This window comes from Ambystoma mexicanum, chromosome 3p, assembly GCF_040938575.1.
Source record: "Ambystoma mexicanum isolate Mex_15411 chromosome 3p, UKY_AmexF1_1, whole genome shotgun sequence".
Classification (NCBI taxonomy): Eukaryota; Metazoa; Chordata; class Amphibia; order Caudata; family Ambystomatidae; genus Ambystoma; species Ambystoma mexicanum.
Genome location: NC_090925.1, coordinates 531,193,394 through 531,219,353, shown reverse-complemented (window position 1 = coordinate 531,219,353; position 25,960 = coordinate 531,193,394). Strand labels below are relative to the sequence as shown.

Sequence of the window (25,960 nt, the reverse complement as noted above, 5' to 3'; positions counted from 1 at the left end):
TTGTAATCATAAGGTGTTTTTGTACAACCTTTGTAGGTTTTTAATAAGGGCAACGTAACTGTAATGTCCCTTTGAGAAATGTTTTTTCAATGATTTGCATAGATTATCAGTACTGTAAGTGATCAATAACATTAGGTAACCAACATTTTTATTGAGTATTTAGAAGGTATCCAATAGTGACACATAAGCATACTGTAAGGCAACATTTGACTTCACTGCCCATCTTTCTACTAATTGCACAGTAGCATAGCAAGTTGCACAGCATCGCCACATGGTGAAGAAATCATACACACTTCACAAGGGTACTGGTGAGTCGTTGATAGTGCGGAAGGACATTGTATATTGTTGTACGAACTTGTAACTGAAACAATTCCCGTGCACAACTGAACAGTGCAAGTTTACACGACAAAAGAAGCAAGAGTGCATACCGAGGTATTTTATTGAGTGAGCCCCATTGCACCCTAAAAAAATGGATTTTTTATCTTCAACCGGAACGGCTACGGCGTTCCCGATTGAAGAAAACAAATCCTTTTCCAAGAGGGCCACCATTGAAAGGGAAGGCGGCTGTTGCATACAAAGTCTTTTTTTGCTTTCCATTACAGATGCCAGAAAGTGAAAAAGGGAAACTGGTGACCGTAGTGGGCAAAGAAGATTTGTATTCATTCTAAAATGTGAGGTTATCAGCAATACCTGTAACAGCAAGCCAGTGCCTGGTGGACATGGCGACTGCAAATCAATGTTTTATCTCCACTAGTAAATGGCAGTATTTATCTCCCCGACATTGTGGTCAGTAAGCATACCTACAGCGTACCCTTCAGAGACCTTATGTCCATGACGACACTTAGGAAATATGAAAATAGTACCACATGCAAAACACAAAAGGTGTTTTTTTGTGCGCAATGAACTGTACAGAAATGTGTTGAATATACAGGGATTATGCTTGGCAAAAATGCAGTAATGGCAGAAATATTGCAATCAACACCATTACCTCTGACCTGTGCACACATTTTTGTGTAAGTGTCACAAGGTGAAATGGGTGAAGAAAGGTGTACTGAGAAGTTATAAGGAAGCATTGCTTTTGAAACGTTTCTGTACAGAAAACACTTTCACTGCACCTGATCTAATTTTTCCACTTACAGAAAGATACCAAATCTGACAACATAGCGTCTTCATACAGAACTGATGTCGGTAATTGGGGCATCTGGGTTTCAGAAAGTACCCCAATGGCACAAAAGCATAATAGATGGCCCTGAGCCTAACCTTGCCAAAGCAAGTGGTGTCCAATAGCGCTCTGGATAACGTACCTTGGCAGCGTAAAGAAATGATTCCATAAAGGCTCACGTAGTGTCATACGCCACCTATTAAAGAACATACTACAACCTGCAACGTTGCATGGCAGAATATGAAGGGGAACATGAAATGTTTAAAAAACACACTACCATGTGAGCAGTAGTAAGGGACTTTTATTTCACAATGCACAGTGTTAAATCATCGCCCTGTTCTCAGTTGCAAAGAAATTGGAAGTTTGTGTCTCAGCAGCACAATAAAAATGTTACTTTTGACAGTCACGTAGATGTTTTCCCACACAGTCACCATGTGTTTGTGCCACAGTTTTCAACACACACACAGTATGCAGTGGCGACATAGTAGTCGGTTTCCTCTCACATTCATTGTCAAGACGACATCAAATGCTGTGATGAAGTCCATCAGAAAGTATGGTATGTTACTTATAATGTTACTGCCAATGGTGACGTTGTTGTTTAACCGCACTGAAATGATGCGTTGTTAACACAGAAGGCGTATTCCTGTCACAGTGATTTAGAAGGCGACTTGAATGGCTGCGAACTATGACAGCAGAAAGGATGGTGTGTTGCTTCTTACTGCTACAACCGCGTACAGACATAGAGGTCCGATGCGGTCATCCCATTCAATGATGACGCACATACAACTGGTGACGAAAAGCTGCACTTGACGATTAAAAAAAAGTCAGTCGGACGCTGAAAGCCATGGCATCCGCAGTACGGAAGGAAGTAGCTGTGGGTAAAATGAAGAAAAACATCTATCAATACAAAGCCTTTGCGGAAATGTAAAGGGTAACACATTACATTTCTATAAACAATTGTTTATATATGGGGAAATGTATTGACTCCTTAGAAAAGGCAACAATGTACAATATACATAGTAGGCAAAAAAAGTTGCTTGTCACATAAATGTCATAGGTAATATTGGAAATTGTAGTGACATTGTACAGACGGTGCTAATGTGCGATATGAAATTTGAATGGCACACAAACTTCCAAAATTGCGGTAATGTGCAATATGAAATTTCAACGGCACACAAACTTCCAAAAGCATTACTAGTAATACATTTGTTTTTTTTTTCAGACTAAGTAAATAATGCCAGGTTGGTATACAGGCCTCTAAAATAAGCTCCATTTCGAACCCTGCAGTCACACAGTAGTTCTTTGCTAGAAGACTTCCACGGGAACTGCTATTTCATGTGCCTCACAGACCTTTTTGAAGCATAAGTTATCAAAGGGAATGTTTCACAAACTGTGACTCCCTACATTAATTCTGTCTCTGGTCCCTGTACGTCAAGGTCGAAAAACAATTGACCCTTACGAGGTTTGGTGCGTCCACGACCATACTGAACGTCTACTTAAAAAATGAAATGAGATGAACTGAACTTCACTCCGAATGTAAATAAATTCTCTTTTTGCAACTACATATCAACAGTCACTCATGAGAACCGTTTCTCCCGACCACGTGCAGACGCGCTCTGTTTATGAAACTGTACAGGTGGCTGCCTCACATTCCAAAATGTAGGACGCCAGTCTAAGCGCAGTAATTTTGATGTTGGCTTCTTACATAGACGCAGTAAATAATTGTAGTACATTGTCTACCAAGTTGCAGTGCACGGTACGATAGTGGTAACAAGATTAAAGTACTGTTTCACTTTCTACTGCCACTTATAAGTAATGCTTACCTTTCAACACAAGGTTCCAAAAGGGTTTGTTTGCGGTGATTTCGGCATACAACTCAAAAACTAAGTGACCATGCCGGCCGTATTAAAAGAATGCTACATACTTGACGCTGCGGCAGACCCAATGGGTGAAGGCGCAACATCTTGACGTACAGCATGCCATGGATTAGCCAATAGAAATATTCTCCACTGAGCGAACAGGGAAGTGGGTCCGCGGAGCGGACATAGATATCACTAATTTTTAGAGTGCTATTTTTTGATCATTTTAAAGGAAACTACAATCAGATTTATCACAAAATTTACAAAAGCACGCTTTGGGGAACAAGCCCCTGCCGCTGCCGCAGAATTGATTACAATCCGTCCAGTGGTTTGACCTGTAGCCGTGCGCAAAGTATTTGCCCTATTCAGTCTATGGGAAAAAAAAGACGTTTTGGGACCACCCCTATAACTTTGGCCACCCTTGATGAATCCTTTCCAAACTTTTGAAAAAAATTCAGAGTGGCCCATATACTTTTTTTGCAAACTTTGGTAAGGATTCGTCCAGGGGGAACCGAGTTATAAGCCGCCCAAAAAGTGCTCTTCCTATGGAAACAGCGACTTAACCATGTAATATATATATATCACCATCCCACGATAAACTCTCTGGCAGATACTTTCCATCACAGACTGAAGACACAGGCATGTGTAATTTCCATCAAAAGCTGCACTCGCCAACAGACATTCTCCCAAAAGGGATACCTTCTTCATCAAACTTTGATTTCACAAGAAGATAATTTCCATCAAGCACTTACAATGCAGATAGGCAACTCTGTCACACACTAGTCTGACAGCCAGAACATCTCCATCAAAAAAGTACAGTATCACCCGAGTACATAATTACCATCACAGGAATGAACTCTGCATCAAACATTAACATCACAAGAAGGTAAAGTCAACTAAAGATCAACCTCACAGCAAGTTTATCTCCTTGAAACACGAATCCCACAAATAAGCAATTGTCATGCAATGTTAATCTCACATGTAAATGTAATAGCGGTCAAAGCATAATCTCATGGCTGGGAAATATCAATAAAACAATATACTCCAAGCTTGATAAACTTCACCAAATTCTAGCCCCTTGGGTATGCAACCACCCTCACTCACTATGATCATTGAAAGTTAATATCTATGGCACATTTACATTACAGACAGGTTATGTCCTACACCCATTAAGATCAGAGTGAGATTGTCTTCATGACAGAGTAATCTCAAAGGAATGTGTTCTCCTTCACACAATACCATCAATTGAATACAATCTCCATCAAGCACTCATTTAACAAGTGGGCAATTATAATCGCACTGTGCTCTATTGCAGATACACATCATGAACTATTCACTCAACAGAGGTAATCTGCATTACTCACTGTACTCAAAGGCATTCAATATCAATCACACACTAACCTTGCAGGCAGTAGTCACTTAGGTTACTTCATTGAAAGCCATGCTGAAAGTCAAATATTTTCAAACATATTCTAGAAAACTATTTTAAGCAATGGAATCATAGGACTGTAATCACACCTAGCATGCTGGCAAACATTCATAAAAAAAATCTTATGATGACTATTCACATAGGAAAGCCCCACCAGACTCTCACTTTCAACCAAATGCATCCATACTATAAGAACAAGCCCCAGAATTCTGTTGTAATCTTCAACATAGACATTTATTCACCCTTTTTAAGCTTCTGCTGTTGACAGCCACATCTTCTAAAATGAATGATTGTCTCTTTCAAGGACCACCAGAGGTAGAGACATCGAAGACAAAGATTGCCTTTCCGGTCACTAGCTTTTTGAACAGCGGAAGATGGGGAGCAGTCCTAGAATCCAGTGATCCAAACTCCCTGAACATGATCATCGCCAGCCCAGCCAATGCTGTAATCGGTCGTTATAAACTCAGCGTTGAGGTCACCATCAATGAGCAGCCTGCCACCTATGGGTTGGGGAACTTTATTCTGCTCTTTAACCCTTGGTGCACAGGTAAGAATGCTTCAAGATGTTCTATAAGGAATATTCGAATTATGCTCATTGTTTCCACATTCTGGCTGCTTGGTGACAGGAATTGGCACTGCACTTACATCGCACCTGCGAATAACTGCATTATTGTTTTTCAGAGGATGTGGTCTACATGGCAGATGAGAATGAGAGACAAGAATATGTTTTGAATGACAGCGGTATACTTTACATGGGCAATGAAAAGTATGTCCAACCTTTTGGATGGAATTACGGACAGGTATACACAGCTGCTCGTTTTTGACTGCAACTTTTCCACTACATCCTTCCCATGTGTCCCTGTCTCACGCCTGGACATCTGGCTGATTGGTTTGTAGCTTGATCACGGGTAGCATCAGCAGGGATTCTCAGGGTATGGAGTCATGTTGGTTTACCACAGTACCCTCTTACTGATTGTCCCTTCCTTGTTCGTCATCGGATCAATCATAGTACAGCAGGGCCCTCTCTATGCCTCCATCAATGAATCCTGCTGCCTTCCATTGCAAGAACACGCAATGATACTGCCGTTCTGCAGTGCGAATGCACAGGCCTGCGTGAATGCACTTAGTCAAAGTGCATCTCTGTACAGGCCTCTTCAACATATACTCAGCATCGTTGCACCCACGTAGGGCGTGTTTGTTGAACATTTGCACTAACAGAGACACCAACATAGTTCATAATTACAAAAAGAAACCTCTGGGGGATAGGTAAAGTGGCCTTGTGGCAGCACTCAGGGCCTCAAACTACCAAATAAATACACTGTGGCAAGAAATACAATTATTTTTAATGGCGAATTTAATCTTCCTTAGCTCGTGCTTTAGATCCAACAATACGGTTGCACACATTTTACATATACATGGGAATCATATATGACTCTGTGCCGTTGGTAGATATGGAGTTGGCTGCGTAATAATAGAGGTTCCCCAGGGCCATCCTCACACGTTAACATTCATCTGCATTTTACTCTTTTGTTTGCTTGCATGGGGTACATATTTCTCGTTTTTAAAAATGTTTTTTATTGATTTAGCTGATTGCTCAACTTTTCAATTTATACAAAATGTGTTTAAAAGTGCATATAATAGCCAAAAGAACATAAAAACTTTTAAGAGAATACATACATAGATACATAAGCAACGCATAAGAAGGCATATAATCAAATAGAAAAAGAGAAGGAAAATAAGAAAAAGTAAAATTAGAAGCACACTTAGCACTTATTGATATTGTATCCTATGAGGTTAATATTTTGAGGATGAGATGAGTTAAAAGAGACCAACAGTCACACTTTGAATCCATGTCCCTGCAAACTCGACGGCACCTGCCAAAAATGTGTCAACGTATGTCTGGGCAGAGGTAGTGCAAGTGACTTGGCACTTTATGAAAGATTTGGTTGGGATGTGCCCGAACATCTGGGTTTACACGGTCACGCCCTACGCAAGGCATGGTTTACGTTTACATCACTGTATCTCACCATTGGCAACATGCAAACAGTGGATAGATGCTTCTTATTTTCTTGACTCTTCTGTGAGTTGGAAAGGGAATGGCCGCCTCGGTGACCTAGAAGTAGATAGACCACCATGCAAGAATAAGGGGTAACCCGACTCCCCTGTGTAACCAACATCAACATATTTATTGACTGCCCACTTGTTGTGCATGTTTTTACAGTTTGAAGACGACATTCTCAATATATGCCTTGAACTACTGGATCTTAACACCAACTACCGCACTGACCCAGTCAAAGACTACTCCCAGAGAAGTGACGCTATCTATGTGGGCCGCGTGATAAGTGCAATGGTGAGCATCAGGTGTATAGAGCTTTGTGATGGCTGCTGTATCGCTCTTTGGGGTGCCCCTCCTCCCTCCAGTGGGCATACCAATTGAAGACAGGAATCCAACAGATTGTTTGCAACTTTTTAATTCAACCACAGTATCTTGCACGCTTGCTGCATGCCAGTGTGAACCGACATTTTGATGTAAGGTTACAAATATTTATTTTCCTCAACCTCCTAATTAGCAATTTTTATGTCTGATTATTCTACCTTTTACCACCACATCTTCTAGGCTCTATGGTTCCATCTCTCTCTTTTATCGCACACGTACTTAGATGTCCCAAAATGAATACATCTTACTTTCTACTCATATTTGTTCAGTGGTCGAAGTGGGCGGGAGCAGTTGGGAGCGGCTTGGATCGGTGCCTGTTTTCTTAAAAGTGTTACTGTTCCAATACTTTTATTTAAAAAACAAACCTTTCTGGAAGTGTAGGAAGAAGTTGAAATATGCACTTCACCGCACTGAACGGAGCATTCCCTTAAACAGCAGGTCCGTTTGAGGGTTTGGATTGTGCGTGGGAGGGGGCGTGGTGATCGGGTTTGTGTTGACCATGGGCTGGCCAGTAGGGAACATAGTTCCACTATTTCTTTCCATATGCTTCGACCACTGTATTTGCTAGCTTCACTATCCAACTCCATCCATGTCTTTCAAAGCTAGGTGATGCTACTTTCATCCCTCACCTTTCTTTCCATTTCTCATCACCATCTTCTCCTTTGCCTTGCGTAACTTATGCATGTTATGTATCTCTTTCTCAGGTCAACAGTAACGATGATTATGGCGTAGTCGAGGGTAGGTGGGATGGTAACTTCTCGGACGGTGAAGACCCAAACCATTGGAGTAGCAGCGTTGAGATCCTCACAAAGTGGCAAAGAGAGGGCTACAAGCCCGTTAAATATGGCCAATGCTGGGTATTCGCTGGAGTAATGTGCACTGGTAGGTCTTGTGAATAATATAAACTGTTTTAGCCACAATATGTAATTTACATAAATGTACTGGCATAAGATTTGAGATTTCGTGGAATGTTCCTCAAGCTACCACTGCAGCTGTCGTAAACTGAGAAGAAAAGTGGTTCGCTGACAATACGACTAGCTGAATGTAGGTATCTACACTCTAGGCCTCTGAACACTCACCACGCCCAATCCGTGGAAGTCAGAAACACTTTCCAAAATCTAGGTTCAACTTAGTGCCTTAAATCCAGCCCGCTTCCACTCTTGCAGAGAATGTGACTACAAAGAGCATGTTCCCATTTTGCTTTCAGACCTTGAGCCTATTCCTCAATGTTCTTTAATGTCAGGTATGTCTTCCCCACTCCCTAGACTGAATTCCTAATCTTGAACCCGTCTGAGAGTAGGTGCAGCGAGGGGCCATGGGCGTGATTTTAGGGGGGACAAGAGTGTTTGTCCCCCCCAACCTTTGTAGCACACCATTTTGTCCCAGTCATTTGTCAGGGGCCCCTTTCATTTAGATATCATGTTCCCCCAACATTTTCAGAAAAGTTACTCCACTGCGAGGGGCTCTGATTGATATATAATTGTATGCCCTGTTTCCGAGGTCGGCAAGAAATACAGCTTTTCAGAACTACCATCAAATACTGTCAAAAACTGTTCCGAGATATAGTTACCGAGGCGCAACCTTTTCCGGGGAAGCCATGACATCCAAAAACAGGCATTCAGAAGAGTTTAAAAATACGTTTTAGTCCTAAAGTAGGTCTAATCCTGGGGCAGTAGGAAGAAGGACCAGACCAGCACGACCCCGAGTAGGCCAAAACACACGGTTTGCAATGTGAATGAACAGGAGACCTGAAATGCAGCTGTCCCAGCATGCAGCAGGCCGCACTTGAAACCCAGCAAGCTCCAAAGATCGAGAAGAAAGCTCCCAGCAGTTTTGAGAAGCTTCAAAAACAGACATCTTCCTAAAAGAATAGCAGAGCTGCATACCTGCACGGTTAGTGAGACGTAAAAAGAAAATAATTATTTTGTACAAGTTATAAAATAATGATAACATTATATAACATTATGATATATCCTATATATGTGTATGCAAAATACATCCATCACAAGATATTGTGGCTAGAGTGTTCAGCACCTGTGGGGAAGTGACATCAGATCATGCTCATTGAATGCAGAGAGTGCAAGTATGGTGCGCATCAAGAAGGCATGCTCTTATGGCAGTGTTCCCAGGGTATGGGCAGAAAGACTCTTCTGGGCGTCTTGGTCTCACATGACATGGTACTTTGCAGGTAGATACCGAGTCAAAGACTTTGTCGCAGGCCGCGCCCCACATGCCGTAAGCACATAGCATGGAGCCAGGCCTAACTGGAAGAGTATGTTGGTGTAGGGGGGCTACCTCTGGAGCAACGACCCAAGCCTTTTGCGGGTGCCATGCCCATGCTCTGGGAAAGCCATAGATACTGGCCATGCTCTAGGAAAGACCCACTGCCTTCTTACCGGCAGCTCACAAAGTGTCTTCCACCATTCTACAGTGAACCGCCCTGGAGGGGCCAAAGACTGTGGCCATGTTTTGCTATCACCGGGCTTGGGGTAGTGATGCCACAGACTGCATCTACATGGAAGGGCATACACGCAAACCCTGGAGGCACCTTGTAAACATGGCATGACATACAAGCAAACCCTGGAGGCACAGTGTCAAAGGCTTGGCCTCTGCCCATGTCCCAGGCATAGTGTCCGTGCCTGATCTCATCACAGGAAACTATATGTTCAGCATTTGTTCCTATTGGATGCAAGTGGCGTCCCCAGGATTAGCTTTACAGATCAGAGGGGTATAAAAGGCCATCATAGTAATGAAGGATGGAGCCACCGTATTCATGGCCTAAACTTTTGGAATATTCACACGCTCTATAGTCCGGGCATTCCACATGCAAATGCAGACATTATTTTTCTGTAAATGTGACTAATCCTCCCCAAATACTCATGCCCTTGCCCTTCGAGGATGAGGACATGCCCCAAAGGAGTTCACCAAGATCCCCAAAAATGTTTTTGCCCTGAGGGCCTAGAGTCAGAAATGGCTGCCAGGTTTGGATTTGAATTTGGGTCACCCAAATGCTGAGTGAAAAGATGGCATTTATTTATTTATTTAATATACTTATGGCCTTGCGGCTTTGTATATACAACATAAAAGATTACATATGTCTCTATTTTTTGCACAGTTTCAATAACTGTTGTAAGAAAACGAGGATGGTTTTTTATCAAACCAAACAAACCCAAAAAGAGAGCTGAAACTGGACCAGATATGAAATCCAGCACATTGCGTTTGCGCCACACAAGAGAAAGTTTCACTCTGGCAATTGGAATGGAAAACACAACTTGCATGCATATTTAACAACTGATCAAAGTTCACAGCCTCTCAAAATGTGTGCTTCCATAGTCGGCCACGATTTACCCATGTCCTCCGTAATTATCAGTGGTGTTCAGTCATAATATCAAAAAAACATGTCGAAAGACAATAATTTCGAAAAACTGATGTCGAAAAAAAAAAATCGAATTCTTTATTTTTTTATTTATATATTTTTTGGGGGGTTTTGCAAGTAAAAAAAAGATTTAAAAAAAAAAGGGGGCGGGGGAAAGAGGAGTTGGGGGGAACCCCCCCTTTCCAAATAAAAAAACATAGTGAAAAAGAAATTCGATTTTTTTTTTTTCGACATTATTTTTTCGAAATGACTTTCGACATTTTTGTATTCAATATTATCACTATAAACCATTATCAGTGTGGATAAATATGCACAGACCATGGCCCTGATTCATGTATTATTTGCGCCGAAAAAAACGAGATTTGTGCGCCATTCGGCCTGCAAATCCATGTTTAACAAATGGGGATTTGCGTGCAGAATGGCGCACAAATCCCGTTTTTTTCCGGCGCAAGTAATCCATGAATCATGTGTCCAAGTAGAGAGAATTCGTACATCATCAATTATTCAAATCTTTGAGCACATACAATTATAATACACAAGTACCAGGACTATCACCAGATACAAGTGCTGCTTCCTCCAGCCTCATCTCAGATGCCTGTTGCACTGGCAAGTAATCAAATATGTATTTCTGTTAAGAGGACAGTCAAGTGAAGAATAGGTAGATCCAGAATACGAAACACAGGTATAACAGTTGTGGGCTATTTAAAGTGTGTCTTCATTTTTCTTTCTAGTGTTGCGATGCTTGGGAATTCCCACCCGGGTGATCACAAACTTCAATTCTGCCCATAACACAGATGCTAATTTAAGCATTGACCTTTACTATGATGAGAATGGCAAGTTTCTCGATGACATTACCGTGGACAGCATTTGGTAAGTATAGTAACCGGTGACACTTCACAAAATAGACTAATCAAGCTAAATAAAGCAACAATTTACAAATATGATAGTGACATATTTATCTTCTTGTGTCAATGCAAACATACTTATTTGGAGATTGGCTATATATATATATATATATATATATTGAGTGAAAAAATGTTGTTAAAGCAACGTTATGGTTAAGTTGCACTAATAAACACCTATCAAATTCAGGTAAAAATCTTTGTTAAAGGGAAGTTATGGTTACAAGTAAATTTGAAAAACCCAAGAAATTGGCCAGTTATAGTAAGCTATGCAACCATAGCTCACACCACCGCCATCCACTGCTAACACTAACACCCAGGACATCAAAGATGACATTACAAATGACATCACTGATGACATCACATATGATATTACTACTCTGTAACAATGGCAATGGAACATCGGTATGAGGGCTACCACTTACAGTAAGGACTATAAACCTCCTTTAACAAATATATTGCTTTCAGCGACAATTCTTATGCGTGTCATTTTCAGCAGTGCATGCTGGGGATGCAAGTCATGGTTGAATTACTTAGCGCATGAGGCTCGACCATGAACCAGCTCTACCACACCATCCCCGTTAGGCACAGCACCTAGCCTGCATTCTGGTCCAGTGTCCACTATATCCCCATAATGTGACCAACAGCCAGTGCTCACGGTTTGCAACCATGGCCAGTGGCCACAATCCATGCAGCACGGGCTTTGGCCATGCCGCAGGCCCCAGTAAGCAAATCAAAGTAGACATTTGTCCTTGTAAAGGGCCAGGCCCACTGCCCAGTCACCAAAGTTTTATCACTGTTTTTTGTACCTACGTTTTGACACTTTTCAAAAAATGAAACACCGGACAGATTTTCCAAAGCATGCTTTTGTGTCCTTGCCAATGCTCCTTGCACACGTTTGCTGCATATCCATCCAGCACTTCGAGCTGTTGCCGCAAACAGAATTGTTCTTCCCATTCAAGCCTATGCCGATTTTGAAAATGTTGGGACCCCCCTACAATTCAGCCCCCTCTCAACAAAATCCCTTCAAACGTTCCAGGTTGGGTCTATAATCTTTTTAAAAACGATTGTGCAGATTCATCAAAAGGCATCAAAGTTATAAGCAATCTAAAAATGTTGGGACCACCCCTCTAATTTTCCGCCTTCTTCATGAAATGGTACCAGACTTTGCAACAACATTCAAAGTTGGGTCTATATATTTATTGCAAACATTTATGCAGTTTTATTGAATGGCACCAAGGTTGTAAGCCATCTAGTAACTGCTCTTCGCCAGCCCCGTAATGCACACATATGCCTGGAAGTCCTCAAACATTTGTCAAGTTAGCAAACATCACAGCAATGCCCGGGAATTTCAGAGATGTTCGCGGACATCAGTGAAGACAAAACACCCTATTTTTGTCTTTTTCTGGACATATCCCATCCCATCCTAATCACCTCTCACCTCCCCAGAGATTGTTTCATTTATTTGACAAGTGTAATGCTTTGTTTTTTAATGTTATTACCGTGATGTTCGTGGACAATGGGTGCAGTTCAACGTGGTGTCCATTTCAAAGGTTTTGATGTACTTCATGCTTTTAATTGACCAATCAGTGGCCATGTATCTTTTATGTGAATGTTACGCGTCTCCCTGATTGACTCAGATACGTCTACGGGCACCGAACCAGGAAGTGATTCCACAGACCGTAGAGATATCACACTTTTATAGCTACTTTTTGGGCATTTTTAAAACATCTACTGGACGGATTAAAATCTAATTTTTAAAAGCAGGCTTTTGGGACCAGGCCGCATCTCCTTGCGCACATTTGGTGGAAATCTGTCCAGCAGTCTGGGCTGCAGCCGCAATCAAAAATGAAATCTATTCATGTCTATCCGGATATCCAAAGTTTTGGGACCCCCTATAACTCGCCCCCCTTAATGTTAGCAAACAAAACTTCATAAAATAATTCAGAGTTGTCTGTATACTTTCTTTGCAAAGTTTTGGGAGGATTCTTTGAAGAGTGTCACAGATATAAGTCACACAAAAACTGCTCTTCTGGGTTGAGCAACCTAACAATAACAACAGGGTAGCTACCATGGAGCCAGTAAATATATATATATATCGTTCTTACTGCCTTTCACGTGGTGCTCATGCCTACTGACAGCCGGTGCTTTGTAATTAGGTTAAAAGCTAATCTTTCTAACATCAAAACATGTTTTTTCTTGTTACCACGGTAACTGTGATAAAAAAACATCTTACATGCAAAACAAACCAGACACAAAGCACTCGATCCAACTATTTCAGTGCAAGAAGCTTTATTAAATTAAAAACAATTCATCATCAACATGTTGACCAGCATGAATTTAAAAAAATGGCATTTAAAAAGTCAAACACTCATCTGTATGCGTGACAGATTCCACCCCTATGCAGGGACTTCCTCAGGCGAAGTAAATCAATCTGTAAAATGCAAACCTTTTTCTATGTATACTCTTTCCGGGGAGTCGTTCTATTCAAAGTCATGTGACTTGTTAAAAAGTAGTGGCCTACCTTGTTGAAATTCTAGTGGCCAACTTTGATCTGTATAGCTATCCTCATTCTTGTGGACAATAATATAGATTGAACTCATACCTATGTCTGTTCTTAACCGGCCATTACAAATTTCAGCTCCCATATAATCCTGTTTGTACCAAATAGTACTGATTTATTTGTTCGCTTGGCTTGTGTGACATATATTTTCATTAAATCACTGCAGTATTGTACTGATTGTTTACATCTTTTATGCCATGAGGACTAAGCTTGCAGGTTCTTATTGATTTCCTGAGATGTTACATCACTTTCTACGTCCATTCAGCACCATAATGGTCCCAAAGTGTGTCAATTTGTTCTAGACTCCAGATCTGTGAGTTGCCAACAACAGAATGGGGTGATTTTGCAACTTCTTCAATTCTGTTTGGAGCACAGCATATTTCTATTTGAAGACGTACTATACAGGGAGAAATGTGGGACCACTATGGGTTCCTGCATTACCCCCACCTATGCCAATTTGTATATGGGGTGGTGGGAGCAAAACATGGCTTGGTCTGAACTTGGGGGAAAGTGAGTGAGAAGAGGAAAAATACTGCTGAGGAGATGCAAACATGTGTATTAATAATTAATCTGACTCCTTCCAAAGAATTGTAGAGAATGCCCTTGAATTAAAAAAAAGAAATGATGAATAATATGAAATTTCAATTGAGTTCTTCCAAAACCAAATGTATCTAATGTAGCCCTATTCACTCATGAACAAACCCATAAGCAAACCATCCCCATGCTCTTTGTTTGGCCTCCCCTGTTCTTTTGCAAACAAGGTAAAAGAAAACTAGGAGGCTATAGGCAAGATCATTTTGTCTGTGAAGCGCAAGGGAGTGAGAGTGTAAAAACATGTCATTTTCGTCTTTTACTTCTTCAATCTGCCCTTCCATTCATCCATGCCAACAGTAGACTCCCGGTGGTAGGGACACTAATTACCTCTAAGCTAGACTATTCTAACACCATTTTAGTAGCCATCTAAAAAAAACGTTTACACCTTCAAGCTGCACAGAATGTGGCTCCTGAACAGACAGAGGATAGTTTTTAAAATTCTCTGTCTGGTCTTCAAATGTATCCATGGGCTTGATCCATCCTGTCCTATCAGCAGAATACAGCCCTCCCACCTCTCACACTCCCTTTTGTCTGGTCATCAACATCTCCTAGCTGGTCCTCCCTCTCGCCAATGTCACCAGTGGTGATAGGAAGTTCTCGTTGCTGGTCCTTGCTTCTGGAATGCCATTCCAATGACCCTTACATTAATTGAGTTTTTAATGGTTCTTCGAAATAGTCCAAAAACATACCTTTCTCTTAAACTACCCATCTTGTATCCGTACTGGGTAAGGTCTGCAACTAGAGGCAGTTTGAGCTTCTGCTTTCGCTATATCAGATCAAATTAAATAATATGTGATGGTTTTAGTGATGTCATCTGCGATGGAATCTTTGTGTTCATGGTCTGTGCAACAGAGAGGCTCAGTGTTAAATTGGTATAGCTTGCAACACTTCATGAATTTCAAAGTTTTTGTTGAGTTAAACTGCTTACACTCAACCCTCTGTTAGATTGTTCACTGAATTTCAAGGGTTTTGCTATGCTATATCTCACACCACCTGTAGCACCAAAGGTTTTTATTGCATCTCATCACAAATTCAATATGATGAGCATGTTTCCAGAGTACACCACAAGGGATTTGTCTGCATTACGGTCAGCGGCTATGGACAGTGGTCGAGTTGTGATAATGAGGAAGTGGGAGGGGAATGCGTATGATATTTGGGATTTTAGAAAACATTTTGAAAAGATGTTACTGTGGCTCCGTCCTCTTTGTTCTCGCCTGAATCTACCATCAATTTCCCACTGAATTACCAAACAGGTCCTGCAGGAACAAGTTGCATCCATGAAAACAAAAGGGTCACTTTTCATTCCTGAAAGGCTTCATTTGCTGCAATGCACCATAGGTGATATATACATGAAGTTGGTGCAAGGAGACATCCGGTACGCCACCAAATGAAAAAACAAATAAATCACTGGCTCGATTTGTACTATTCCACTAAAAGACACATTTGCACTGCTTTATGCCCATTCTTTTGCAAATTTGAAGCAAACTCTTCCAGTGTTTCAGGCTGTGCACCTGTTCAAGGAAAGCACACTTGTGCCTATGGGAAAAACAATGCAAAAGTTTGAAAAGCACCCACTTGTATTTTTTTTTACACGTTTAACCTGTTGCATGAATTTCCATTAAACATTTCAAATTTGGGGGTCGTTGGCCATAAAACCTCTTTTTAAATTGTCATACAGCTAGATCAAGCAAGTCAAAGGTTATAAGCAATAGAACTTTCTCAAAGTCAATGGATCTTAGGTTTCACCTTAACTATAGCGCAATGATCAACATCATATAATAAACATGTATAACATAGGCAAGTGTATGTGTATGTATAGATATACATACTGTACACACGCACATTCATGTGTACTGTTGTATAGCAATTTACTATTGAGCACTTTAAAACCCATTCCAATTATACAAATAAAAAGTCGTGCATATAAAGTAATGCTTCACAGGGTAGTGGAATGATCAGATGGCTAAAGGAGACATAAAACAAAGCGATAAGCTAATTGCATTCCATCCCGAGAAGGCGCAAGGCTTGCCTATATGAGGCTCATTCAAAATCTGATTACAGTGGGATATGTTTTCACTTGCTTTTGCACGTGCCACCTGCAATTAGCGAAATAAATCACTTTTTAAGGGTGGAAAAAATCACAAAAATGAATCTGCATGCCCAAATGTCTCTGGGTATCCAGGTTTACCGATGTAAAGTAGCCCACCTGCAGAACACGGCATGTGAGGTGACCTGCGGGTGCTAACACAGTTGAGACGAGTCGCGTATACTCGTAGGGCCTCATTACGACCCTGGCGGTACGGGGTAAACGGCGCCGTAAAAGGTGCCGGCACCGTTTACCCCGTACCACCTCATTACGAGGTCCCCTCGCGGGACCCAGGAAGCAACGCCTGGTCAAAGCAGCCGTGCTTACTGGGTCCCGCAAGGGGAAGAGGGAGCAAACAATGGGCCAACTCGTAATGGCCCGTTGTTTGCTCCCTCTCCCATTCCCATTCAGCTCTATGGGGGCTGAAATGGGAATGGGGAGGGACCGGGTCCGGGTCCTTGAAGGGAGGAATTACCGGGCCTTCCAAACTCGGAATGGGCAGGTAATCCCTCATTCTGAGTCCCCGGACACGATTTCGTCGGCAGCCATGCCGCCAATAGCGGCATGGCTACCGCTGAGGTCGTAATGAGGCCCATAGAGATTTGCTTTTATCGTTGCCGGATCTTTAGCTCCTTCTCACAGGCTTGTCAGCCCATGATGGAGCAGGTTAAAGTGAAAAGTGCTGTGCATCAGGAATCGTCACAGTGCCTTGCCTGCACTTCAGATACCCATATAGCAATGCTCATGCCCAGCATGAGCCTTTTATTTTTTTGTCCTCCAAATTTCCATGTGAATATTTAACAATTGCATTTATAGTGGTGGGCCCATGAAGACCCACCATTACAAAATGCACTCACATGGAAAGAGAGCTTTCACCATCTCTTTAACGAATGTAACACTTGAATATGCATGGAAGGGCTCGCTGTGTGCCCTGTATGCCCCATTCATCCCCCCACTTAGGGTGACCAGATTTCGAAAATAAAAAAACGGGACAGGCCACTGCATCTAAGTAGGACTACAGCTTCAGCGGTGAAACTGTAGCCCTACTTCTGTGTGGGTGCCTGTCCAGTGTCATGTTGCAGCGGCCGGGGTCCCGAGGCTATTTTAAGTTTAAAAAACCCATCCGGGATTTGGGGATCAGATGGATATCATCCCGATTTTTTGGCAAACTGATGGAAAAATCATGATATCCGGCCAAAAAACGGGGATGGTATCCACCAGATCCCCAAATTCCGGATGGGTTTTTAAACTTAAAATAGCCTCGGGACCCCGGTTAAACTTAAAGTCTCCGCACCCGGGGACGGAGGTGCAAATACCCGGACAGTCCCGGCAAAACAGGGACGTCTGTTCACCCTACCCAAGACTCCTTGCACATCCCTATTGTGAATCATGAACTTGCAAGAAGAGAAAACTGAGGCAGATATTTCTGAGGGGCAAAGCGTTCTTGCATTCAGTCATCACAATTCTGTGTGAAATGGAGCCAGCCAGTTTCAAATCACTGTGCAGGTGAGCAAGATGCTGGAGCAAAGGAGAATCATCTCCACACTTGACCACAATCATTAACTCCATCAAATGCGTTTTCATTTTCTGTATACATGATGTGCTGCCTTCAGGCCATTAGTGGTGATCCATTCTAAGCAGTGGATTTAAAGGATCTACCACATTGTCCCTCTTACTGACAACCTATGTTATTTATTTATTTGTTTAGGGTATATATTGTGCATGGACCCAGCTTGTGTAAGCAACAGAGCGCTTTACAAGACATAGGGGGAAAGTACATGGCAATGGAAGCAGATCAAAAGGGATCAACACTAGTGAGCGGGGAGCTAACAACAGGGGAGACGGAGGGCGGTAAATTAGGCTGCAAGGGATTAACCAGCAACCAGGGGAGGAAACAGGGGAGCACTTCGCCCAGTCTCAGATTAGGTGGCGAGTGTAGAGGGTGTGGACCTAGCTGTTAAGGAGACTAACACTGAACAGTAATTAGTCGCCCATACATTTGGGTCATAGGAGAAGCCATATGGCACAATAACATAGACTGGCAGCACTCATTGGAAGATGTCATGTTGGTCACTGCATGCTGCACGAGTTTGAAGCATGGTAGCACGCATTGTATGATGTATGCCAGGGTTAGCAAATCTATCCTTTTTAGTCTCGAAAGTTGTAATTGATCAATCTGTTGCATTGCAATGTGAAACACAGCAGGATTGAAACATACCCTTGTGATGACATTGAGATATATTGTTCTTGGTAGCAGGCTCCATTAAAAAAAAGTAACACTGACTTGGATAAATTACTGTTTGCCTACACAGTACCTTTGCTGGGAGGTGCTTTCTGGCAACATTGCAATTAGACGTTACCAGTGTCTCTTTGACATTACATAATGCCACTATCACCGGAGGTTAAAAAACTAAATTAAAAACACTGGTGGATCCCAATGTTTTCTGCTACATGCAGAATTTACAGTAGCAGAACATAATTTAACTGGAGATACATTACCAATGGTGCCGGGGGATAAACACCCACCATATAAGATGTGAATCACATGGCATGATTGTGGTCCCTGCAGCACATATAGAATAGTCAATGGGTAACACTGAACACAAACGTCTACATAGAATAGTCAATGGGTTACACTCAACACAAACGTCTATATCTGACAATGAGGGAGAATCTCAGGTTGGGTTGTCTATCATGCCATTCAGATTCCTGGGGAGAATGCAGTCAGGTGTCCACCAATTAGATTATAATAAAAACCACATACTCAAAAAGTAGAGCATACACCGGGCAAGAAGCAATGCAGTTTATTGCAGCTTGGTGAGCACAATTCAAACAGAACAGTGGATAGGCTCTGATTGAAGGGCTGACATCTGAATGGAATATGAACGGTAGTTTTATACCAAAAAATACAATGGTCACAAATCCATCCAAACAATTGCACGTTGGAGAATTCATTTTTTCTATATTTCCCAGGAACTTCATTGGTTCGTGGACAAGACCTCCTCGAAGTTGATGTTGATTAGTTATGCGTAATTGAAGCAAATACTTAAACAGTTTCCCAATACAATGCCTCCCCATGTGGTACCACATTTATTCACCCCAGAACAACTTATTACTGAAGTAACATTTGTGCTGACCGCCTGAACTTTAATACACTGCCATTGGTCAGTCCCATTGAGAACTGAACACGAGAAACCCTGGAGCTGATGGGAAAGGGGCCATTCACACAATACCTGTTGGATGATGACCTTCACAAACTCTGTGGTAGATACTTTGGATGCTGGCCACCTCCCCAGAGCCCAAGAACGTTCTCCTACGAACGACTCTCTGTCCAGTGTTCCTCTCCCAGAGCCGCCGCCGATGTGCATCAGCGGTCATGTGGTACAGAGCCATTTTTCTCTGCTGCCGGTCTGGGCGGCTGGTTTGTCTGACCGCCCTTTAATTACATCACCTTATTCTAGTTATGTTGTTTTTCTCGTAATGAGTAGCTTAACCCCACTCCCCTTTTGCAGATCCCTGTTATACTGGTCACGTGTTTCAGATCGAGGGTTCCCAGGTCCAGCCCGCCCCCCATGGATTGCCCACTATGCATGCTTTATGATGGTGCTATTTTTACCCTTACCCTTCTTTAGCTAATCATAGTGCGATGTCTTTGGACTGTGTGCGCACCAGAGGCATAGCCAGGACTGTCTAACAAGTGGGTCCTGAAGCTAATGTAGTTGGGCCCACTGCAGTGACATTAACATCTGTAAATGCGCACACAGCACTGCTGAGTGGGCATTTACAGATTTTGGGTGGGCCTTGCCCGCTCTGGCCCTACACTGTCTATGCCTCTGGTGTGCACCCAATGCATCATTACCCCCTACCGTTCCGGGGAAGCCCTTTGTAGTCTGTTGCTTAGAATACCTGAGTCATTTCCCATGTAGCTGCCTGCACGGTCCCTCTTCTTTTCTCTCGCAGTTGGTAGGCGCGTACCCCTGTCTGGCACTGAATTAGCACCTTTAATACATGAACGACATCCTGTTGTCCATCAACAATTTTATTCTGTTTACCTGCCTCCCGTCTCAGCATCTGCTTTCGACCCCTGTTCTCATAGACCAGCATAACAGGGCAAAATGAGGGGAAGTATGAATCCATCTTACACAGCTTAGTAGGAAAATTCTCTGAACACATATTCTCTCCCCAGCACCACAACATACTTGGCCTCCTGCCATCCTATCTCCTCTCCAACAATAACTGCAATTTTGCCAACCTCCCACTGCTCTTTTGTGCTTGCCATTCGGTTAGCACAAACAATCGATTCCTGCCATCCTCCCTCTGCCTCCCTTGACCTAGTGATTGCCCCACCAGAAGCAAACCTGTACATGGCATCATCTCACCCAACCCACCTAGCTAAGCTACCATATTGCGTGCCTCCCTGGAAGTGTGAGAGCGATTGCTCCATCACTTTTACAGAACAATGGCTCTGGCACTCTCAGAGGCTGAATGCAAAGTATGAGCATACTGCGGACAGCGCTAGAGCTGCGTCTCCGTAAAACTGACAGCTTGTGTGCTATCAGGGTGCTGCACCACAGTGATTAAGGGAGGAGGACTAAGACTCTCCGGCTTCCCTCACCTCTATGAAGGCTCGGGAAGGCAGAGATTCTGCTGAATTTCACTGCTGTAATGTCATATAAGTAGGATATCACATATGGGAAGGCCTTTATACTCTAATGACTTGAAGTGGAAGGGATACAAAACAGATAGAAATATGGATAGGCAACTATCAACAAATAGATGGACTATTTCACTGAAGGATTCTGAGTGATATCTTATAGCCCATGCACTGATATGCACCCCATTGTTCACGGTTGCCCATCAACCCATTTATGTGAAGTGTGGCACCCGTGTCACTTTTCCGTCTGCAATGCAGTCCACATGCGCCAGCACTGCCATTAGGCAGACAGAAAAGACTTAGGGGCTGATTCATGGAATTATTTGCACCGAAAAACAGGGCTTTGTCTGCCATTCTGCCCGCAAATCCCTGTTTAACAAAAGGGTATTTGCGGACAGAATGGTGCAGAAATCCCTGTTTTTCGGTGCAAATAATTCCATGAATGAGCCCCTTAGGGAAGCATGTACCATATGGACCAACCACTCCCGACAACCTCCTGACTATCACCGCAAACCCCAACAGCAAATATTATCTGGCCTTCTGAAACCATACCTCATCCTACTCATACATGCCCTCCTCCCTCTGAATGCAATATAAAACGTGGCCACCTGCCACCTTCCCGCAGCTCTCCAATAATTTCCCCTAACACTAAAACAATACTAAGAGTCCTACCACCGCCCCACCTCCTACCTTGTATAATTTCCTGTCCCAAATAACAATACCTGCCATCCTACCACATTCTTCACCACGTTCATGTTTACCTTGCCCGCCCAAAACAAACTCAACATTTGGTGCTAAGGTATCCAACCCCACTCAGCTTTCCCATTGCTTGAATCCTCCAGGGCTCCATGACAGTATGGGGCAGCAAGTTTGTCAGTTCTAAATATCAGCTAAAAATATTTGCACCAATCAAGAAGCAAGTCAGGCACCTGGCTTTCCAATTCTCAGCTGCAAAGTGATTTCATTGTGGGCTATTTTCGGCTTGATTTTGTGGGAGATTAGTACTGTTGGGCTCCTTTTGCCAGAAGATGCATTTTGACCTCCCGAGACTGCCTTTCTACACCACGCCTGCCACAACTTGTCCACTCTCTCTACCCCAACCCCCATTCTCTATGCCCACCCACCCCACTCTCTCTAGTCCTTCCAACCAACCCCACCCCCATTACAGGTGGTGGTTGGGTATTGTTTGAGCTATTTTTGGCTACTTTTAACACGTCCTCTTGAGACTGTGTGTCTTCATGTTTTTACCCCAACCAACTACCATCAACCACCAAATTTACCCCCATCCTCTATAATCCCACCGGTTCACCCACCCCTACCCACCCTTCCCCCCCTATCTACCCCCTTCCTCTCTTCTCCCAGCCACCCAATCCCCACTCAGTCCCAGAGACCTGCTTTTTATGCAGTTTTCCCCCATTTGTACAGCCTGGCTGTCAATCACACAGCAGGGTGGCTGTCCTGGCAAGGACAGCCCCCTAAGCCAATCAAACAGGAGTGTAACTTGGGTTACCAAGCAAACCCATGGCAAGGGCCCGAAGACCCCTCCCTAACATCCTGCCTACCTAGACTTTCACGCACCTTAAGGAGGGCTTCTGTGCAGAAGCCCGCGAAAAGACAGCGAACAAAGGCATCATCCCTGGTTTGGTGTGCAGAGAAAAACACGAGAAAGACTTTAACAAAAAGAAATGGTGAATAAACCCAGCCGGAGCCAAAATAAAATGTATTTGGTCAAGCGGGTTTATGTTCGAGGCTAATATGATAACCTTAAACAATACCACGTTTATATAAGATAATCGCAGTACGAAAAATAGGGTAGTTACCACTGCCACCAGCCAAGTCTTGATGTAAAGGGAGCGAAACAAGGCTCCAAGAGACACAGACAAAAAGAGATAAGAATTAACCCTCTCCAGTGCTCCATGTAAGATGGGGTGTACTCGGTCTGTGGTTTAAAGTGACTAAAGTAAAGTTAATGGCACAGTAGTCAGCCCCAGAGAAATGGAGTCAGGGGGAAGTCTAAAAGACAACCCTGTGTCACTGCACTGAAGGTGCTATGTAACACGCATGGAAAATATGAGGCCATGGAGTAGGTGAGGCTCCAGTGCGCAAGATCACACAAAAAGTGAAAACACACACAGCAAAACACATGTAAGAGTGGGAAAAAGATTCACACTCTTACCAGGTGAAAAAAAATGTATCCTAGAAATCCAGCAAAGCTGCTGAGGGACTCATTAGGTAAGGGAAATCAGCCATTTATGAGAATTCTCACTAACACCACAATATACCCACCTAGTCTACCCCACTCGCCCTAACCCCACTCTTTCTACCCTCACCCACCCCACGACCACTCTCTCTACCCCAACCCCCATTCTCTCTATGCCCACCCACCCCACCCCCACTCTCTCTACCCAAACCCACATTTTCTCTATACCCACCCACCCCACTCCCACTCTCCCTACTCCTTGTAACCCACTCTACCCCCATTACATGTGGAGGTTGGGTTTTGTTTGAGCTATTTTGGGCTACTTTTGACACATCCTCTTGAGACTGTGTGTCCTCCATGCCCTAACCAACTACCATCAACTACCATTAACCACCAAATTCACCCCCACCCTCTATAACCCACAACACCATTCACCCACACCTACCCACCCTACCCCCTCCCTCTCTTCTTTCAGCCACCCAAACCCCACCCTCTCTACACTCACCCACCCAAACCCTTCTCTCTACCCCACCTACACCCACCCAGTCTACCCCACCCTCCATACCCCCAATCTTTCTACACTCAACCATTCTAACCCTGCTCTCTCACCCCACCACCCTATCCCACCCCACCTACCTACCCTACCCCCATGCTCTCTACACTCTCCCACCCAATCCCCACTCTCTCTACCCCTACCCACCCTACCCTGTCTACTACCAACCACCCAACCCACACCCTCTCTACTTCCACCCACCCTAACCCTGCTCTCTAAATCCCTACTCACCCATCTTACACATGCTATCTCTACCCCACCCAACAACCCTACTCGCATTCTCTCTACCCCACCCAATTACTCTACACCACTCTCTGCTCCCACACTCCTGCCCTACACACATTCTCCCTACAATCACCCACCATACCCCACATCTTTCTATCCCCACTCTCCCTACACCTATCCACTCACCTTACCTCATTCTCTCTACCTCTAGATCCCCACCAACCCACCTTACCACCATTCTCTTTAACCCACCGACTCAAACTACCCACACTTTATCTAACCCCACCTATATACCCTACTCCCATTCTCTCTACCATCACCTGCCCACCCTACCCCCATTCTCTCTTCACCCACCCACCCGACCCTGATTCTCTCTACCTCCACCCTTTTCCTACCTCCACTCTCTCTAACTCCACCCACTGTCAAACCCCACCCACCATACGCCCACTCTCTAAACCCACCCACTCAACCCCCACTCTTTACTCCCACCCACCCTACTTCCACTCTCTCTACCCTATCCATCCACCCTACCTCCATTCTCTACCCCCACCCACCTAACCCCCACTCTCTGCCCCCACCCACCCTGCCTCCACTCTCTCTACCCCATCCATACACCCTACCTACACTCTCTACCCCCACCCACTGTACCCCAGTCTCTTCCCCCACACACTCAGCCACCACTCTCTCTACAACCCAACCAACCCTACCCCAAATCTCTCTACCACCACCCACCCACATTACCCCCACTCCCTCTAACCTGACCTACCCACCCTGCTCCCATTCTCTCTACCCCAACCCACCCTACCACCTTTCTCTCTACCCCAACCAACCCACCTTCCCCCATTCTCTCTACCCTACCACCCTCCCTACCCCCATTCTCTCTACCCTACCCACCCTACCCCCATTTTCTATATCCCACCCATCCTACCTCCACTCTCTCTACCCCCACCCATGCTACATCCACTCTCTCTACCGCACTATTTTACTCTAGCTCCATTCTCTACCCCCACCCATGCTACCCCAATCCCTACTTCCACCCACCCAACCCCCACTCTCTGGACCCCGCCCACCATACCCCACTCACTCTACCAACACCCACCCTACCCCACACACTCTCTACCCCAACCACCCATCCTACCTCTACTCTTTCTACCCATCCACCCAACCACTGCCACTCTCTCACCCCTACCTACCCAACTCTTTCTGCAAACCACTCACCCACCGCAACTCTCTACCCCTCTCTCATCCTTCCTCCCACACACGTTTTATTTCTTACCCTCTCACTCTCACCTTTTCTCACTCATATTTCCTCTTGCACATCATCAATTGCACCCTCTCTCAATCACGTCCTCGCTTGCGCTACTCACCTTTCATCTCATTTTCTTGCACACCCGCACCCATCCTTTATCACATCCTCCTTTGAGACTTTGCACTCCCTCCTTATACCCTGGTGCCTATAAATGCAAAATCCAAAAAAACAACAGTAAATGGAAAAACTGTTGACATTGCCAATGCCTGTTGTAAATGTTTTTTAATGGCTTCCAACAGTTCACGCCTCTCATGACCAGAGAGTGTGGTGAGAGGACCACATCTAAACAATTATCCACGTCATGACAAATGCCTTTGGCAATCCCAGAACTGACTCAATTTGTATCAGTTACCTACATTTTCACACAAAATGTTTTCTGTAATAGATAATGCCAGTGGTAATGCAAGGGACATGTATTTTCTGATGATAGTAGTGCTGACGTCGTTGGTTCCAGGTTAAGTATGTGTAGTACTAAGCAGAATGTATCCTTCTGAAATAGGAGATACTGCACAGCAGGCGATATGTACGAATAATAATATAGCTCTATATTTAATGAAGCTGCCGAATCAGACTAGAACCCATCACCTCAAGTAATCTATAGGGGCACACAC

General features: G+C 43.7%; 1 protein-coding gene across 1 annotated transcript in view; it reads left to right on the top strand.

The window, feature by feature from the left end:
• The window catches only part of LOC138579924 (protein-glutamine gamma-glutamyltransferase E-like), a 90,500-nt gene that overhangs the window by 28,550 nt on the left and 35,990 nt on the right, over window positions 1-25,960 (top strand). The window contains exons 3-7 of the mRNA XM_069650145.1: window positions 4,755-4,997; window positions 5,132-5,250; window positions 6,672-6,800; window positions 7,592-7,769; window positions 10,995-11,133. Coding sequence (XP_069506246.1) covers window positions 4,755-4,997; window positions 5,132-5,250; window positions 6,672-6,800; window positions 7,592-7,769; window positions 10,995-11,133 — 808 coding nt within the window. The remainder of the gene's footprint in view (window positions 1-4,754; window positions 4,998-5,131; window positions 5,251-6,671; window positions 6,801-7,591; window positions 7,770-10,994; window positions 11,134-25,960) is intronic.